We start from the raw sequence: 17,987 nt of genomic DNA on the forward strand, positions 1-17,987 counted from the left end.
ATTTTACTCAGTCAGCCATATCACTACTCATTTTTTTTCATGAAAAAGGTCATAGCTGGGTAATCTATTTTCAGGCAAATTGTGTTTATTGTATTTTATTTTACTCAGCCATAACAATTTATTTTCTGTTAACCAACTTGCTGGCTGGCAGGCAGGCAGACAGCTACTCATAGACAGGCAGACAGACAGACAGCTACTCATGGAGAAATTAAAATGGTTGAGAACCAATGCTATAGGTTCTTCTCTCATGGGGGTCCCTGGCATATCTTCAAATGGGGGCCAGCGGTGTAATACATGTCAATTTGGGGGTCCTTGACATGAAAAGGTTTGAGAACCACTGAACTAGACCTTACTCAACTGATTTTGTTTACCGTTTTGGGCTGAGCATGGCAAGGGATGACCCTCACTCACTGTTCCACCGTACTAGGTCATAAAGATTGTTACTGTTCTACCGTACTAGGTCACTGTTACTTTCAGCTGATCATGTTGTTGTCCTGGAAGGTCATGCTCTTTTAAAATGAGTGGACTACATTAAAATGAGTGGACTACATTAATCTATTCCTCAGTGTTAAGGACCGATGTGGCATATTATGTACAGAAGCCACAATCATTTCAGTTCAATTCAACCCAAATACTGTTTGACCTTTTATTTATATATACTTTCTTTGATACAATACGCTTATGGACTTTATAGAATAATTACAATTAGCAAAAAATAAAATAAAGCAATTTATGAATCATTGCAACAAGTAGACCTTTCAAAAAGAAAAAGAAAAGGGGGAAAAAAGGCAGGATGCAGGCACACAAATGCAATCCACCCGAATAACACCTTTGAACTCTCCAGTGTGTTGGGCCTTAGTGTAGACTAGACATGGTCACCTTTGAACTCTGCAGTGTGGTGGGCCTTAGTGTAGACTAGAGACATGGTCAGGGTTTGGGGAAAAGGAAAAGGCGATTATGTGGTGGTTCTAGATTGTGGCAAATCCGTTGAAAGAGAGTTACGACACTATGATCTTATGGTCATGAAGCGAGCGTGCTTCATAAAACACTTATAGAATAAATAAGTTTTCTAGTTAAGTGTGCGAGCAGCATATTGAAAACAAATTCCAAATCAATTGTTAAGTAGGTTTTGGCAATACATTATTGAATAGTATATGATTTTTTCCCTCTAAAATTGAAGTCTATTGAAGTTTTAACTCTCTCAGTGACTCTGGGCTGGGGAAGGAGTAGGGTTGGGAACCTTTAACGATTCCTATAGGGGGTTCCAACTGGACCCTCTGAGAGAGTACAAATGGAACCAAATGGACCCATACGTGTCCATTTGGTTCCATTTCTGCCCCCCTCAGAGTGAAATTAAAACGTTTGAGAACCACTGGTATAATAATTGTAATAGCTAAGCAGACATCAAGTCCACATACCAGCTCTGACAAGTGTGATTTAAAAAAACGGTTCCAGAAATGGTTCCAAATACGATGGAATGGGTTCCGGGTCCCAACCCTATTTGGGGGAGGTAGTTAGTTACTCCAGTTTCTCGTCTCCCTCCTCCACGTCCTTCAGACTGAGCACCTCCACGGAGCCTCTGCCTTTGGTCTCGCATCGGATCAGCTCGTCGATCTCCCTGTAGCAGCCGGGGTCCACTAGACACACCTGGTAAGATGGACGGACGGAGAGAAGAAATGGTTGGATAAGCCTCAATGGAAGAGAGGGTAAAATGCTGTTGTTGTGTTATGTTGCATTCACACGAGGCAGATGCAAAGATCACAGCATATCTGTCGCTTTGTATATCTGTCACTCACACGGCGTCATCAAGCGTGTGTCCGTAGTGATGCGTGTCGGAGGTGCGACGGCCGCCAGGGGAGAACAACAATCCAGCATGGCGTCTCAACTGTGAGCACTTTTGGATCTAGCCATTATTTATATGCATGGGAAACAATTGAAACGGACCAGAAGAAGACGCCGCAAAGCTGTAGCTTTGCATCTGGAAGTTGAACCAGGCTCAGCTTCAATTTGTAGCTTTTCATCTTTTGCAACAGCTACAAATGTCGAATTTGCTTCGTAGCTTCACGTCACTGGCTTCCATTGACAATGAATAGTAGACTGTATCTTTGCTTTTTACTATCTCTCAACATACTGTACACAACTATTCAAAACCCATTAATTGATTGCATTCCTATATTTGTGTGGATGGACGGTGGACAATGGGCAGTCACACACACACACACACACACACACACACACACACACACACGCTTTATAAAACATGTTCATATATGAGAGCACTTTAAATTAAACGGATGCTTTCCCACTTCTAAAGTGTTAATTGATAGATCATACCATTTCCAGCTGGTCATCAAAGTCCTCGCTCTCCACCACCTTGAGCAGTGGTTTCAGCTTCTCTTTGACCCTTTTGCCCTCCTTGGCTGGCAGAGTGAGACGCAGACGCATGTGTGCCCTCTGGATCTGCATGGACTCCTTCAGCTGCCTGATCACCTCCAGAGCCTGCACGGGGTCCACACAGACAAGGATTTATTTATTAAATCGCATGGTTGTTTATGACAGTGGTTCTCAACCTGTGGGTTCTCGGGACGTGTCCCCCAAATGACAGTAAATTGACAATTTAATACCTACAAAAACAAATAAAAAAATAAAGAACATTACTGATACTGTATCAAACGTAATAAAAAAAAAATACTATAAAAACAGGTCAAAGTTGGCCAAAGTGTCAAATAATAGAATTAGGAAAATAGCCGATCTACAACGCCTCGCACCGCTGTGGAACCGAGTCAAACTAAGTGTAATGCCTCAACTCCTACAATTCCAAGCGCTTGTCAGGGTGGCGGGGGGGAATCCCCAGTTCAAATAGGATTGTTTTGGGGGGGATCCAGTTCGAATATGATTATTTTGGGGGTACCCCAGTTCAAATATGATTATTTTGGGGGTCCCCCCAGTTCAAATATGATTATTTTTGTGGTTTCACAGCTGAAGGAGTCCATATGACACTGATTGATGTCCTGGTGAAGTTTTCTATCTTTTTTTCCCTCCAAAATGGACAAGATTACATTATATAGTAACTGTAAGCATCATTTGGCCCCAAGGCATAGAGAACGTTGGCTGCAGTAATAAGTACAATTGACTTTGTGGGTGTTGGAAACATAGTTGCGTGATTCCATTGTGTAAATTATTCAATAAACTGTATTAATAATAGTAAACACAAAGCATAATATAAAGTATTTCCTCACCTGCTGCTTGGAGCCCTGGTTGGGTTTGACAGAATAGTGGATGTCCTTCATGGCACGCTCAATGAGGTTGACCGTGTACGGCCTCTTGGTCTCCGGGTTGACGCACTTCTCTGCCACGATCGTTGCGATGTCCCGATAGCTCGTCTCCAACTGACTCTGCCTCTCCTTGTCCGACACCTGCAGCTCTCCTTTAGCCAAGATCTGAGAACATGACGAACCAAGCAGAAAACAAAACATTACAGAAAACATTTTCACTAAGTGTGTAGTAGTGTGACTAAAATACTTTTCTGGTGACCACTGCACTGGAGGTGATGGGTCGCACAAAGTGGAGTCAAGAGCAGGCGCGGAGCCAGGAATTCTTTGAGTAAGGCATAGCCAATACGAGGTAGGCAGGCACCCGGCCGCAGACGGGGCGTCGGCGCAGATTGATAGACAGAAGTTATCGAAAGTCCGAAATACAACTACAATACAACTGTAGCTTATATTCTTATAGGCTACAAATGCCTAGTTAGATGATTGATGAATGGCTAGCTGGCCTGGTAGAGACCGACAGACAAACTCTGGTTCTTCCCCTGCGCGGGTGGTGGTGGTGATCGGGGCTGGTGTGATTGATGCCGGTCAGTCGATGTAAGCAGTGCCGTGGTGGTAGCCTATACCCTACCGCACAGGTTTAGGCGGAATATAATTTTAAATAAACGGTTCTCGAGGGGAGGCAGAAACGTAGCCATGGGAGGCGGCTGCCTGCTCTTGCCTTTAGTAGATCCGCCACTGGACACAAGAGTCAATTTTAATTATTTAATTTTCTACATAGCAGATCAAGACAGACGTTTCGGCTATCCAGCCTTCATCAATGTGAGGAGTTGTGATTGTTAGTTTCTTTTTTTTTTAAAGATACATTTTTATTCTTTTTCAAGCCAGACGAATACTCATGGTGTGTGGTGACGTTACCTGTTTACAGATTTCTGTCAGGTCATCTGTTCCAAAGGCTTTGGACAAGTCATCTTTCTTAGCCACTTGACCCTTGGACACGTTCACGAACACAGAGCTTGTCTGCAAAACCTCATCTATGTCCTTTTCCCTGTGATAAAAGATTTGCAGATATATGATGTCGTCGTGCAATGATAGTAGAACATGACTGCAACGTTATTACCGGTAAACTATAATAGTACACAGACATACACTATAGTCACATAGCATCCTACTATAAATGCGCCACATCTCTTGTGTTTGCATTTTGCAGATACAACAGAGATCTCCATGTGGGACACAGACTGAGACAGTTAAAACGGGTGCTATGACAAGTTGACAGCGGGTATTATTAGGTTCCCAAGTGGCATTAGAATCTCGTAGATGTATTTTAAAATACATCTACGAGAGTCTAAATCTTAGGCTACCCGGAGATCTCCTTCTAATGCGGGACCATTTATGATGAATTCCTGTTCTGTTTATGATAAATTCCTGTTCTGTTCTTTAACTATATAGAAGTGTCTATTTGTACGTCTCTAAATGTTTTGATGAATTGAACAAGGTGGACCCTGTTGTAAACAAGTGTAATGCTTAATTGGGTCGTCCACTCACAGTTAACAGTCTTTGTATTGAGTTTGTGCTTGAAATGTGCTGTAATTCTGCAAACTGTTAATAAATATTTCAATCAATCAATCAAACCAGAGGTAAACAGCTCCCATGGTGGGTGCAACATGACTGCACATGCGCACGCGCGCACACACCCACACCTTAGAGTATATATGAGTCTTCTCTATTGTATAATAACTCTATGACCCACACACACTACGGCGACTACGCATGCTTTATAAAACATGTTCATATATGATACCGTTATTAGCAAATAAATAGCATATATCTATAGCCTTAAATGTTACTCACGCGCCAGCTCTCCAGTTCATCACTTTATTTTTGTAGCAGGCGATTTCAAATCGTTTCCCTCCTTTCTTTATCCGCACTACTGCCACATTTGTTAGCCGTATTTGGTTAGTGGGTGTAAATATAGACATGTTTAAGTTTGTGACGCCGTACAGTACTAAAATATACTTGGAAAATAGAAGAGAATGCTGTTGTTTATGTCAGAGATGAGACGTGAGACAGCTGTCAGCAGCGTTGGTTGGTGGTGCGCTTTCTATGAGTGTCCGGGCAGAAACAGGGAGGTATGATACGGGGGTGCCGCCCGGCGGTTTTTGGTTTTCATCAGATGGAGGGGAAATATTCACATGAATACACTTTCGGCAAACAAAACAAATTATAGATTAAAAAGATATATATACATATATTTTCTCATACATTCCCAACATGCCCACAGACCACAGTGCAAATAACAATAACAATGATGGATGGCTTCATACAGCAGCAACTGCTGTATGTTTTAGACTCAGAGTAACCAATTTGATAGTCAAGATTTTAGTTATGTATTTTAGCTAAAGTTATTATGGGTGACCCATAGGGGTGACCGCCATGGTGACCATGAGGCACGTTAAATGAAGAAACAAGTAGGTGGCGCTAATGCCCAAGTATATGTTAGCCAACCACCAACAAACGCTGCCAAAAAGAAGAGGAAGAAGAAAAAAGAATATTTTGGATTGGATACATTGTATCCATCTCAGTTCAACACTGTATTGCGTGGCAATTTAATATAGCCAAGTTTAAAGGCTTATTATAATGTTGAAAGGATTCTTCTTGTTCCCTTTGCTAGGTTGTACTTATTGCAGCTCCTTGGACACCAAAGGTGAGTGTTGAAGCTAACTTTAATATCAAAACCTCACGGGCAGCACCGCTGCAGCGAAGGTGCCTTCAGGATACAGGATATGTGATGATGATGCATTGAATGTAAAAATCCAATTTGAACTTTGAACGCGATTGGATCCTGTCCTGTGCAATTACAAGCACATAATTCACATTTTCACGAGTTATAGGAAAAATAAGACAAAAATAAACGTTACTGAGTTGTTGCTTTACGAAAGAAAAAAAATGTTTCCCAACAGCATCAAAGGATGTCGTCAACATTCCGGAGGCGACTTATTTCATGTCGTTGTGGCACAACAGGCTGTACTTGTATTCAGCCGCGGCTGTCGCCTTTGGAATATGGTTCTCTTTGAAGATGGTTTTGAAAAAGGTAACTAAATAAATTGCATTCTATCAACTGTTATTCAGTCTCCATGTGTTAAGAGAAGTGGTTTCTTGGGCTTTATCTATAAATGGTAAATGGTGCATTTACATAGCAGCGCTTTACATGGATTGTGCATCAATTCACCCATTCACACACACATTCATTCATACAATTTGGGGTTCAGTGTCTTGCTCAAGGACACTCTAACTCTGGGGGAGCCCGTGTTTGAACTGGCAAACTTGCAGTTCCCATCCAGCCACTCTACCCCTGAGCCACCTATCTATCTATCTATCTATCTATCTATCTATCTATCTATCTATCTATCTATTTAAGCTTTAAATTGTGCATAATTTGTCTTTCAAGATTGACTTTGTGTGTGCGGCTGTGTGCATGCATCTTTTTTTTTTTTTAAGAGCTTCTCCAATCAAGTTGGACCATGGTGGTTATATGAAGCTGTGAAGAAGAACGTTCATCCTGAGAAGGAGATTGTGGTTCACGTTTCGGGCGTTAAAATATTCTATGGCTCACAAACTGGGACAGCAAAGGTATGGATATTATATTGTTCTCTGAAAAAATATGCAAGCTTCTATGTATAACGGATACACAGCCATAGACATTTTTGTGTAGGGATCCATCTCAGCGGCAATAATTTGTAGAGCTCATACTCAGACAAGGCATTAGTCCGACATGCGTCCGTCCACATGTCGGACTAGACGGGGCATTAGTCTGCATGTTTACGGGTTATGGTTAGGTTAGGAGATGAGTTGGGTTGTCATTTGTCGGACCAATGACTAGTCTGAACAACGTACTGCACCCCTCATACTTTCACTCCACTTTTATGAGACAAACATTCTATGTAGCCGACGGGACTGACTTTCACGGCAGGAATACTGGAAAGCTCGCCTCAAAACACAGTTGCCTCGGGCGACGGGCGTATATATATATATATATACAGCCGGCAGAACTGCGCAGCCTGGTATTCCAGCAAGGAAACTATGCTTAAACGGTTAAACCTAACCCTATTCCTAAACTTAACCCCAGTAAAACTATGCCTTAAACTTAAACGTATTTCTAACCTTATTCTCAGTAAAACAATACAAGAATCGCCCCACCGATCGGTCGGTGTGAGGTCGGCGAAAAAAAGGGCGAGCGTGTTTTTAAGGCGAGCATTCCAGATACCCACAACTCCTCTGAACAACATATGTCCTTTCGTGAGCACATATATTATGTATAATGGGACACATTTACAGGTATGATTACAATCACCCTGCACCAACCGCAATGCACCTGTCAGTTAATTGATGTGCTTGTTGAAAGAAGTTTATTATGTCAGAAAAAAGAAGTGAAGAAGCTCTTCGTGGGTCCTTTATGTAAAAATAAAAGAGAGGGTTTCAAATAATACAGCACACGAGTACTTTAAAAGTTCTATGTGGAAGGAGGTAAGAAGGTGGCGAACTTTAAAGAGGGTCCAAGGTAGCTCTGTGCAGTTGAAGTAGAAAATTCCTTTATTTGATGAAGGCCCATGTTGGCCCAAACGTTGTTGTCCGTGAGAATATCGTGGCAAGCCAAGACATTTGACTAAATTCAATACTTTCTCAAATGCATAATAGATAACAAGAGCTGCTGACACCACCAAGTCACAGCGATTAATTCATTATTGCTTGCAGATTGGAATGCCGCCAAGATGGATCTCTTCTCCCAAAAATGCATTGATTGTTCTATGGCTGTGTATATAGAATAAACTAAAGGCAACTAGGGGTGGGCGATGTGGTGATAAATATCGTCTCCATGATACAATGTCTCCACGATATGCCTTTTCAGAGATAGTGTATAATATTGTGATACAGTGAACACACATTCTATGATTTGCAGTTAGAACGACGATTGCGTTCGCCAAAAAGTATTTTGGTCTAAATAGTCTGTTGCTCCTAGTAGTATAATAGGGTGGGTGTTCACTACACTTTTTGGCCACTACCACTGGTGGCGCTAGTGAGCAATTAATGCATAATTTGCATAATTAATTATGCAAATTAGTAATTAAACATTCCATGAATTCCATAGATATAATTAGCATAATCATAAATCATAAAATATAAATATCCATAAATATAATTAGCATATAATAGTTTATAATTAAATAATAATAAAAACTAATAATAGGTTATTTATAAATGCATGATGTGTGTGTGATTGGCTGATCTCATCTCTCTCTCTCCCTGCGTCACCATTTGCCATGTCCCCAACATGTAAATTTTGTCACTGGGGTTAAGGTGGGGGGGATGGTCGCTAACCTCAGGCAATATTTATTTAGGGCAGGGGGGTCACTGTTTGGTGGGGGGATGGGCTCTAACCAGGTGCCAGGTGCGACATGCAAATTAAATGAAAGCGCGGGGGTGGGGTGGGGGGGATGGGGCCCCCCTCTTTGTGGAATGCTAGGTGCCAGACATGCAAATTAAATGAAGCGGGGGGTGAGGTGGGGGGATGGTATCTAAACAGGTGCAAGTTAGATAAACAAGGGGGTGGGGTGGGCTCTAACCAGGTGCCAGACATGCAAATTAGATAATCACAGAGGTGGGGGCCCCACTCTTTGAAGTGAATTGTATGCATAAATTAATCAAGTTAGGATTTAAATTCCTTACATACATTGACAGGGGTGTGTGATTCCACCTAGTGGTCAATCTCTATATATATATATATATAATTACACTGCAATACCTACTATGCCCTGATGTGATCTCAGTCATCTAGGGCAATGTTTTTCAATCAATAGTCTGGGGACCACCAATGGTCCTTGAATGTAATTCTTGTGAAAAATCAATGATACCCCCCTAGTGTTCAAGCTCTATATAAATATTTACACTGCAATACCATTTATGCCCTGATGTGATCTCAGTCATCTAGGGAAATGTTTTTCAATCATTGGTCTGGGGACCACCAGTGGTCCTTGAATGTAATTCTTGTGTAAGTCAAGGATATCCCCCTAGTGGTCAATTTCTATATATATATATTTACAACTGCAATACCATTTATGCCCTGATTTCAGTCACCTAGTGCAAATGTCTTCAAGCATTGGTCCGGGGGCTACCGATGGTCTTTGAGAGGGTTCAGGTGACCCTCCCCCAGCTAAATCATGGAGAGTTGGTAACCAAATAGTCTCCTTATAGATCTTTAACTCTATACTTTTCAATTTTTTGTGTTTTTGAATTTTTATGGTTCATGTTGTCCAAATGGGTTGGGTATTGTAAATCTTGTATTATTTTTTGTGTTTTGTGTTGTGTCTTTGAATTTTGCATGCTTCATATGGTACTAGGTGTTTGGGTTATTGTCTGTCTTGTATTATTTTTGGTGTTTTGTGTTGGGATCTTTGAATTTTTTATGTTTCATGTTGTCCAAATGGGGTTGGGTATTGTAAATCTTGTATTATTTTTTGTGTTTTGTGTGGTGTCTTTGAATTTTGCATGCTTCATGTGGTACTAGGTGTTTGGGTTATTGTCTGTCTTGTATTATTTTTGGTGTTTTGTGTTGGGATCTTTGAATTTTTTATGTTTCATGTTGTCCAAATGGGTTGGGTATTGTAAATCTTGTATTATTTTTTTGTGTTTTGTGTTGTGTCTTTGAATTTTGCATGCTTCATGTGGTACTAGGTGTTTGGGTTATTGTCTGTCTTGTATTATTTTTGGTGTTTTGTGTTGGGATCTTTGAATTTTTTATGTTTCATGTTGTCCAAATGGGGTTGGGTATTGTAAATCTTGTATTATTTTTTGTGTTTTGTGTTGTGTCTTTGAATTTTGCATGCTTCATGTGGTACTAGGTGTTTGGGTTATTGTCTGTCTTGTATTATTTTTGGTGTTTTGTGTTGGGATCTTTGAATTTTTTATGTTTCATGTTGTCCAAATGGGGTTGGGTATTGTAAATCTTGTATTATTTTTTGTGTTTTGGGTTGTGTCTTTGAATTTTGCATGCTTCATGTGGTACTAGGTGTTTGGGTTATTGTCTGTCTTGTATTATTTTTGGTGTTTTGTGTTGGGATCTTTGAATTTTTTATGTTTCATGTTGTCCAAATGGGTTGGGTATTGTAAATCTTGTATTATTTTTTGTGTTTTGTGTTGTGTCTTTGAATTTTGCATGCTTCATGTGGTACTAGGTGTTTGGGTTATTGTCTGTCTTGTATTATTTTTGGTGTTTTGTGTTGGGATCTTTGAATTTTTTATGTTTCATGTTGTCCAAATGGGGTTGGGTATTGTAAATCTTGTATTATTTTTTGTGTTTTGTGTTGTGTCTTTGAATTTTGCATGCTTCAGGTGGTACTAGGTGTTTGGGTTATTGTCTGTCTTGTATTATTTTTGGTGTTTTGTGTTGGGATCTTTGAATTTTTTTTATGTTTCATGTTGTCCAAATGGGGTTGGGTATTGTAAATCTTGTATTATTTTTGTGTTTTGTGTTGTGTCTTTGAATTTTGCATGCTTCATGTGGTACTAGGTGTTTGGGTTATTGTCTGTCTTGTATTATTTTTGGTGTTTTGTGTTGGGATCTTTGAATTTTTTATGTTTCATGTTGTCCAAATGGGTTGTGTATTGTAAATCTTGTATTATTTTTTGTGTTTTGTGTTGTGTCTTTGAATTTTGCATGCTTCATGTGGTACTAGGTGTTTGGGTTATTGTCTGTCTTGTATTATTTTTGGTGTTTTGTGTTGGGATCTTTGAATTTTTTTATGTTTCATGTTGTCCAAATGGGGTTGGGTATTGTAAATCTTGTATTATTTTTTGTGTTTTGTGTTGTGTCTTTGAATTTTGCATGCTTCATGTGGTACTAGGTGTTTGGGTTATTGTCTGTCTTGTATTATTTTTGGTGTTTTGTGTTGGGATCTTTGAATTTTTTATGTTTCATGTTGTCCAAATGGGGTTGGGTATTGTAAATCTTGTATTATTTTTGGTGTTTTGGGTTGTGTCTTTGAATTTTGCATGCTTCATGTGGTACTAGGTGTTTGGGTTATTGTCTGTCTTGTATTATTTTTGGTGTTTTGTGTTGGGGTCTTTGAATTTTTTATGTTTCATGTTGTCCAAATGGGTTGGGTATTGTAAATCTTGTATTATTTTTTGTGTTTTGTGTTGTGTCTTTGAATTTTGCATGCTTCATGTGGTACTAGGTGTTTGGGTTATTGTCTGTCTTGTATTATTTTTGGTGTTTTGTGTTGGGATCTTTGAATTTTTTTATGTTTCATGTTGTCCAAATGGGGTTGGGTATTGTAAATCTTGTATTATTTTTTGTGTTTTGTGTTGTGTCTTTGAATTTTGCATGATTCATGTGGTACTAGGTGTTTGGGTTATTGTCTGTCTTGTATTATTTTTGGTGTTTTGTGTTGGGATCTTTGAATTTTTTATGTTTCATGTTGTCCAAATGGGTTGGGTATTGTAAATCTTGTATTATTTTTTGTGTTTTGTGTTGTGTCTTTGAATTTTGCATGCTTCATGTGGTACTAGGTGTTTGGGTTATTGTCTGTCTTGTATTATTTTTGGTGTTTTGTGTTGGGATCTTTGAATTTTTTATGTTTCATGTTGTCCAAATGGGGTTGGGTATTGCAAATCTTGTATTATTTTTTGTGTTTTGTGTTGTGTCTTTGAATTTTGCATGCTTCATGTGGTACTAGGTGTTTGGGTTATTGTCTGTCTTGTATTATTTTTGGTGTTTTGTGTTGGGATCTTTGAATTTTTTATGTTTCATGTTGTCCAAATGGGGTTGGGTATTGTAAATCTTGTATTATTTTTGGTGTTTTGTGTTGTGTCTTTGAATTTTGCATGATTCATGTGGTACTAGGTGTTTGGGTTATTGTCTGTCTTGTATTATTTTTGGTGTTTTGTGTTGGGATCTTTGAATTTTTTATGTTTCATGTTGTCCAAATGGGTTGGGTATTGTAAATCTTGTATTATTTTTTGTGTTTTGTGTTGTGTCTTTGAATTTTGCATGCTTCATGTGGTACTAGGTGTTTGGGTTATTGTCTGTCTTGTATTATTTTTGGTGTTTTGTGTTGGGATCTTTGAATTTTTTATGTTTCATGTTGTCCAAATGGGGTTGGGTATTGCAAATCTTGTATTATTTTTTGTGTTTTGTGTTGTGTCTTTGAATTTTGCATGCTTCATGTGGTACTAGGTGTTTGGGTTATTGTCTGTCTTGTATTATTTTTGGTGTTTTGTGTAGGGATCTTTGAATTTTTTATGTTTCATGTTGTCCAAATGGGGTTGGGTATTGTAAATCTTGTATTATTTTTTGTGTTTTGTGTTGTGTCTTTGAATTTTGCATGCTTCATGTGGTACTAGGTGTTTGGGTTATTGTCTGTCTTGTATTATTTATGGTGTTTTGTGTTGGGATCTTTGAATTTTCTATGTTTCATGTTGTCCAAATGGGGTTGGGTATTGTAAATCTTGTATTATTTTTGGTGTTTTGGGTTGTGTCTTTGAATTTTGCATGCTTCAGGTGGTACTAGGTGTTTGGGTTATTGTCTGTCTTGTATTATTTTTGGTGTTTTGTGTTGGGATCTTTGAATTTTTTACGTTTCATGTTGTCCAAATGGGGTTGGGTATTGTAAATCCTGTATTATTTTTTGTGTTTTGTGTTGTGTCTTTGAATTTTGCATGCTTCATGTGGTACTAGGTGCTTGGGTTATTGTCTGTCTTGTATTATTTTTGGTGTTTTGTGTTGGGATCTTTGAATTTTTTATGTTTCATGTTGTCCAAATGGGTTGGGTATTGTAAATCTTGTATTATTTTTTGTGTTTTGTGTTGTGTCTTTGAATTTTGCATGCTTCATGTGGTACTAGGTGTTTGGGTTATTGTCTGTCTTGTATTATTTTTGGTGTTTTGTGTTGGGATCTTTGAATTTTTTTATGTTTCATGTTGTCCAAATGGGGTTGGGTATTGTAAAGCTTGTATTATTTTTTGTGTTTTGTGTTGTGTCTTTGAATTTTGCATGCTTCATGTGGTACTAGGTGTTTGGGTTATTGTCTGTCTTGTATTATTTTTGGTGTTTTGTGTTGGGATCTTTGAATTTTTTTATGTTTCATGTTGTCCAAATGGGGTTGGGTATTGTAAATCTTGTATTATTTTTGGTGTTTTGGGTTGTGTCTTTGAATTTTGCATGCTTCATGTGGTACTAGGTGTTTGGGTTATTGTCTGTCTTGTATTATTTTTGGTGTTTTGTGTTGGGATCTTTTAATTTTTTATGTTTCATGTTGTCCAAATGGGGTTGGGTATTGTAAATCTTGTATTATTTTTGGTGTGTTGGGTTGTGTCTTTGAATTTTGCATGCTTCATGTGGTACTAGGTGTTTGGGTTATTGTCTGTCTTGTATTATTTTTGGTGTTTTGTGTTGGGATCTTTGAATTTTTTTTTATGTTTCATGTTGTCCAAATGGGGTGGGGTATTGTAAATCTTGTATTATTTTTTGTGTTTTGTGTTGTGTCTTTGAATTTTGCATGCTTCATGTGGTACTAATGTGTTTGGGGTTATTGTCTGTCTTGTATTATTTTTGGTGTTTTGTGTTGGGATCTTTGAATTTTTTATGTTTCATGTTGTCCAAATGGGGTTGGGTATTGTATATCTTGTATTATTTTTGGTGTTTTGGGTTGTGTCTTTGAGTTTTGCATGCTTCATGTGGTACTAGGTGTTTGGGTTATTGTCTGTCTTGTATTATTTTTGGTGTTTTGTGTTGGGATCTTTGAATTTTTTATGTTTCATGTTGTCCAAATGGGGTTGGGTATTGTATATCTTGTATTATTTTTTGTGTTTTGTGTTGTGTCTTTGAATTTTGCATGCTTCATGTGGTACTAGGTGTTTAGGTTATTGTCTGTCTTGTATTATTTTTGGTGTTTTGTGTTGGGATCTTTGAATTTTTTATGTTTCATGTTGTCCAAATGGGGTTGGGTATTGTATATCTTGTATTATTTTTGGTGTTTTGTGTTGTGTCTTTGAATTTTGCATGCTTCATGTGGTACTAGGTGTTTGGGTTATTGTCTGTCTTGTATTATTTTTGGGGTTTTGTGCTGTGTCTTTGAATTTTTATGTTTCATGTGGTACTAATGTGATGGGGTTATTGGCCGTCTTGTATTATTTTTGGTGTTTTGTGTTGTGTCTTTGAATTTTGTATGTTTCATGTTGTCCTAATGGGTATGGGTTATTGTATATCTTGTATTATTTTTGGTGTTTTGTGCTGTGTCTTTGAATTGGGTATGGTTCATGTTGTCCTAATGGGTATGGGTTATTGTATATCTTGTATTATTTTTGGTGTTTTGTGCTGTGTCTTTGAATTGGGTATGGTTCATGGGGTACTAATGTGTTCGGATTATTGTATGTCTTGTATTATTTATGGTGTTTTGTGTTGTGTCTTTGAATTTTGTATGTTTCATGTGGTACTTCAAAATATTATTAATACAAACAGGCGGCCTGTTGTATTAATATAATATTTTGAAGTACCACATGAAACATACAAAATTCAAAGACACAACACAAAACACCATAAATAATACAAGACATACAATAATCCGAACACATTAGTACCCCATGAACCATACCCAATTCAAAGACACAGCACAAAACACCAAAAATAATACAAGATATACAATAACCCATACCCATTAGGACAACATGAACCATACCCAATTCAAAGACACAGCACAAAACACCAAAAATAATACAAGATATACAATAACCCATACCCATTAGGACAACATGAAACATACAAAATTCAAAGACACAACACAAAACACCAAAAATAATACAAGACGGCCAATAACCCCCTCACATTAGTACCACATGAAACATAAAAATTCAAAGACACAGCACAAAACCCCAAAAATAATACAAGACAGACAATAACCCAAACACCTAGTACCACATGAAGCATGCAAAATTCAAAGACACAACACAAAACACCAAAAATAATACAAGATATACAATACCCAACCCCATTTGGACAACATGAAACATAAAAAATTCAAAGATCCCAACACAAAACACCAAAAATAATACAAGACAGACAATAACCTAAACACCTAGTACCACATGAAGCATGCAAAATTCAAAGACACAACACAAAACACAAAAAATAATACAAGATATACAATACCCAACCCCATTTGGACAACATGAAACATAAAAAATTCAAAGATCCCAACACAAAACACCAAAAATAATACAAGACAGACAATAACCCAAACACCTAGTACCACATGAAGCATGCAAAACTCAAAGACACAACCCAAAACACCAAAAATAATACAAGATATACAATACCCAACCCCATTTGGACAACATGAAACATAAAAAATTCAAAGATCCCAACACAAAACACCAAAAATAATACAAGACAGACAATAACCCCAAACACATTAGTACCACATGAAGCATGCAAAATTCAAAGACACAACACAAAACACAAAAAATAATACAAGATTTACAATACCCCACCCCATTTGGACAACATGAAACATAAAAAAAAATTCAAAGATCCCAACACAAAACACCAAAAATAATACAAGACAGACAATAACCCAAACACCTAGTACCACATGAAGCATGCAAAATTCAAAGACACAACCCAAAACACCAAAAATAATACAAGATTTACAATACCCAACCCCATTTGGACAACATGAAACATAAAAAATTCAAAGATCCCAACACAAAACACCAAAAATAATACAAGACAGACAATAACCCAAACACCTAGTACCACATGAAGCATGCAAAATTCAAAGACACAACCCAAAACACCAAAAATAATACAAGATTTACAATACCCAACCCCATTTGGACAACATGAAACATAAAAAAATTCAAAGATCCCAACACAAAACACCAAAAATAATACAAGACAGACAATAACCCAAACACCTAGTACCACATGAAGCATGCAAAATTCAAAGACACAACACAAAACACAAAAAATAATACAAGCTTTACAATACCCAACCCCATTTGGACAACATGAAACATAAAAAAATTCAAAGATCCCAACACAAAACACCAAAAATAATACAAGACAGACAATAACCCAAACACCTAGTACCACATGAAGCATGCAAAATTCAAAGACACAACACAAAACACAAAAAATAATACAAGATTTACAATACCCAACCCATTTGGACAACATGAAACATAAAAAATTCAAAGATCCCAACACAAAACACCAAAAATAATACAAGACAGACAATAACCCAAGCACCTAGTACCACATGAAGCATGCAAAATTCAAAGACACAACACAAAACACAAAAAATAATACAGGATTTACAATACCCAACCCCATTTGGACAACATGAAACGTAAAAAATTCAAAGATCCCAACACAAAACACCAAAAATAATACAAGACAGACAATAACCCAAACACCTAGTACCACCTGAAGCATGCAAAATTCAAAGACACAACCCAAAACACCAAAAATAATACAAGATTTACAATACCCAACCCCATTTGGACAACATGAAACATAGAAAATTCAAAGATCCCAACACAAAACACCATAAATAATACAAGACAGACAATAACCCAAACACCTAGTACCACATGAAGCATGCAAAATTCAAAGACACAACACAAAACACAAAAAATAATACAAGATTTACAATACCCAACCCCATTTGGACAACATGAAACATAAAAATTCAAAGATCCCTACACAAAACACCAAAAATAATACAAGACAGACAATAACCCAAACACCTAGTACCACATGAAGCATGCAAAATTCAAAGACACAACACAAAACACAAAAAATAATACAAGATTTGCAATACCCAACCCCATTTGGACAACATGAAACATAAAAAATTCAAAGATCCCAACACAAAACACCAAAAATAATACAAGACAGACAATAACCCAAACACCTAGTACCACATGAAGCATGCAAAATTCAAAGACACAACACAAAACACAAAAAATAATACAAGATTTACAATACCCAACCCATTTGGACAACATGAAACATAAAAAATTCAAAGATCCCAACACAAAACACCAAAAATAATACAAGACAGACAATAACCCAAACACCTAGTACCACATGAATCATGCAAAATTCAAAGACACAACACAAAACACAAAAAATAATACAAGATTTACAATACCCAACCCCATTTGGACAACATGAAACATAAAAAATTCAAAGATCCCAACACAAAACACCAAAAATAATACAAGACAGACAATAACCCAAACACCTAGTACCACATGAAGCATGCAAAATTCAAAGACACAACACAAAACACAAAAAATAATACAAGATTTGCAATACCCAACCCCATTTGGACAACATGAAACATAAAAAATTCAAAGATCCCAACACAAAACACCAAAAATAATACAAGACAGACAATAACCCAAACACCTAGTACCACATGAAGCATGCAAAATTCAAAGACACAACACAAAACACAAAAAATAATACAAGATTTACAATACCCAACCCATTTGGACAACATGAAACATAAAAAATTCAAAGATCCCAACACAAAACACCAAAAATAATACAAGACAGACAATAACCCAAACACCTAGTACCACATGAATCATGCAAAATTCAAAGACACAACACAAAACACAAAAAATAATACAAGATTTACAATACCCAAC

General features: G+C 37.4%; 2 protein-coding genes across 4 annotated transcripts in view; one reads left to right on the forward strand and one right to left on the reverse strand.

Moving 5' to 3' along the window:
• Window positions 1-632: 632 nt before the first annotated feature.
• LOC308321997 (ribosome maturation protein SBDS) lies at window positions 633-5,358 on the reverse strand. 3 transcript variants are annotated; one of them, XR_013964670.1, is made up of 6 exons: window positions 5,124-5,358; window positions 4,188-4,317; window positions 3,240-3,440; window positions 2,335-2,499; window positions 905-1,647; window positions 633-854 (listed from the first exon to the last, which is right to left on the reverse strand). XR_013964670.1 is itself a non-coding variant. In XM_080773167.1 (5 exons), exons 1-5 carry the CDS (start codon window positions 5,249-5,251, stop codon window positions 1,519-1,521), a joined length of 753 nt encoding a protein of 250 aa, XP_080629293.1. In that variant the 5' UTR covers window positions 5,252-5,358; the 3' UTR covers window positions 633-1,518. The 3 variants fall into 3 exon arrangements, 1 of the variants encoding a protein (XP_080629293.1); XR_013964671.1 differs by having other exon boundaries at window positions 633-829; window positions 880-1,647; XM_080773167.1 differs by having other exon boundaries at window positions 633-1,647.
• A 480-nt stretch (window positions 5,359-5,838) lies between these two features.
• Window positions 5,839-17,987, forward strand: part of tyw1 (tRNA-yW synthesizing protein 1 homolog) — a 94,886-nt gene continuing 82,737 nt past the window's right edge. Inside the window, exons 1-3 of the mRNA XM_080772426.1 lie at window positions 5,839-5,976; window positions 6,233-6,363; window positions 6,771-6,902. Of these exons, the coding sequence (XP_080628552.1) occupies window positions 5,910-5,976; window positions 6,233-6,363; window positions 6,771-6,902 (330 nt within the window). The 5' untranslated portion in view covers window positions 5,839-5,909. The remainder of the gene's footprint in view (window positions 5,977-6,232; window positions 6,364-6,770; window positions 6,903-17,987) is intronic.

This window comes from Protomyctophum bolini, assembly GCF_963924005.1.
Source record: "Protomyctophum bolini genome assembly, chromosome: 9".
NCBI classification, from domain to species: domain Eukaryota; kingdom Metazoa; phylum Chordata; class Actinopteri; order Myctophiformes; family Myctophidae; genus Protomyctophum; species Protomyctophum bolini.